The sequence below is a fragment of the Seriola lalandi genome, unplaced genomic scaffold (assembly GCF_002814215.2).
Source record: "Seriola lalandi dorsalis isolate HSWRI2012SDOR001 ecotype SW California unplaced genomic scaffold, Sedor1 jcf7180002054667, whole genome shotgun sequence".
Lineage (NCBI taxonomy): Eukaryota > Metazoa > Chordata > Actinopteri > Carangiformes > Carangidae > Seriola > Seriola lalandi.
Genome location: NW_019525220.1, coordinates 6,337 through 8,354, shown reverse-complemented (window position 1 = coordinate 8,354; position 2,018 = coordinate 6,337). Strand labels below are relative to the sequence as shown.

The 2,018-nt window shown below is 44.4% G+C and overlaps 1 protein-coding gene across 2 annotated transcripts in view; it reads left to right on the top strand.

Moving 5' to 3' along the window:
- The window catches only part of ambra1b (autophagy/beclin-1 regulator 1b), a 20,581-nt gene that overhangs the window by 13,899 nt on the left and 4,664 nt on the right, over window positions 1-2,018 (top strand). For both annotated transcript variants that reach the window (XM_087177961.1, XM_023421236.2), the window contains 2 exons: window positions 231-335; window positions 902-1,089. In XM_087177961.1, the coding sequence (XP_087034087.1) occupies window positions 231-335; window positions 902-1,089 (293 nt within the window). The remainder of the gene's footprint in view (window positions 1-230; window positions 336-901; window positions 1,090-2,018) is intronic.

Genomic DNA, 2,018 nt, shown 5'->3' with positions numbered 1-2,018 from the left:
CCAGTGAGAAGGTAACTGATTTAATTATCTTAATGGTCAATCTGAACAGGAAGACCATTAATTGGAGAAGCTCAATTAGCGTCTTTAATGAGGTCATGGTCTGTGATTCCACGAAGAAAACTCCTCTGCTTCAAGACTTCCTGAATGGAAGTGAATTAACGTGTGTGTGTGTGTGTGTGTGTGTGTGTGTGTGTGTGTGTGTGTGTGTGTGTGTGTGTGTGTGTGTGTAGGTTCTATCGCAGTGATGGTGAGAGCCCTGCAGAGTCGAACAGCGAACCTCTTTTCTCCGTCAACAACAGTGGAACCAGCCGGACCCGAGGTTCTGACAGACCAGGGTGAGAACCTCCATCACACCGAGACTCTGCCTGGTATATTGAGTATCTGCTGATCGATACGTGACACAGTTTATGTCACATACATTAAAGTTATTAAAATCAAGGTGACAACAAGGACTGAGTTCATGGTGATAGGCGAGGACAGTCTCATGAACGTGATCACTCAGGAAACACAAACGTTCACTGAGTCTGACACAGTTCAGCACAAATTTCTAACAGGATAACATGATGAGATTTTATATCAAGAGGTCAAAGGTCAGCTTCACTGTGACATCATAATGTGTAAAAACACCTCTGGTCATTATTCATCACTAACTCAGGAATTAGACTGTGACCGTGTTAGGAGCTGATTCTAAGACTTTACCGTGTGTTCATGATGTTTACCTTCATCAGGTGAAACACAAAGACAAACAGGAAGTAATCCAGAGTGGAGGCGGAGCCTCAGTGAGGAGATGTGATGTGGACACAGCTTGTTAACTAATGTGGAGCAGGATCTGAACGAAGCGCCTCAGTGTTTGGTCACTAATGAGTCCTTTGTTAACTGATTGTCCTCTGATGTGTCTCAGGCCTAATCGCTCCGGCTGGCGGCTGGACAGAGACATGGGATTGATGAACGCCATCGGTCTTCAGCCCCGACACCCCGCTCCTTCTGTGACATCACAAGGAACCCAGACGCCAATCATCCAACTGCAGAACGCCGAGACGCAGACAGAGAGGGACCTATCAGAGCCCAACGTCTCCCAGCCCCCACCCAGTACGTCACATGTACTGAAGTCAGTGATGTCATCACCTACATCACTGTCATCAGCCCCTCCATCCTGCTGCAGGTCTCTTCACAGAAGACGACCTGTACATCTTTGGTTTATTACTAGTTTATTAATCAGCTTGTTCACACTTTATAAATCACTTATAACACATTAGATAAAAAGGCCAATAGTGAGCTGTTTCCTGCCAAATAGTGATCCCTCATGTCTCTGATCTGTTCAGCCTCGTCTCTTTTTCTCATCAGCGTCTGTAGCTGCTGCTTCATCACGTTTGTTCAGTTACTAATTAATTATTAATTAACCCCCGTCAGCACCTTAATGGTCAAAACGTTTCATCTGGCAGATCAAATTATGGCAGATCACATGATCACGTCACATGACCAGATTCATCTTCTGAGGCCTTGGCAGTATTGATTACCTTGAGCTTGAGCTGTTGATCAGATATGAACATGGAGGTGATTTCTGCTGGTTCCTCTTCTTCGGCTTTAACACTCAGGTGTGACTCAGGTGTGACCTTCCTTTACCTGGTGAACTGCTCAGTCTCTGTCCACATCTCTGTGATTCTCCCTTCATCATCTTCGTCTCAGTTTACAACCATTGATTGATCGGTTATTAACATTTAGAAACACATCATTGTTAATTAATGAGTTACTAAGAGGCTCCTGTTACCAGTTAGAAATGGTAATAGCTCATTAGATTAATAAGTAGGAAGCGTCAGCTGAGAAGACGGTTGTAACTTGTTTATAATTGTTTATGATTTAAAAGGTGTCAACAAGCTGATTAATAACCTGGTTGTAAAGCATTTATTTATCCTTTATAAGGGAGTCTGACGGAACCATGTGAGACAGACACTGTCTCCTCACATGTCCCTCCTCTCTCCTCTCTCCTCCCTCCTCTCTCCTCCCTCCTCTCTCCTCCC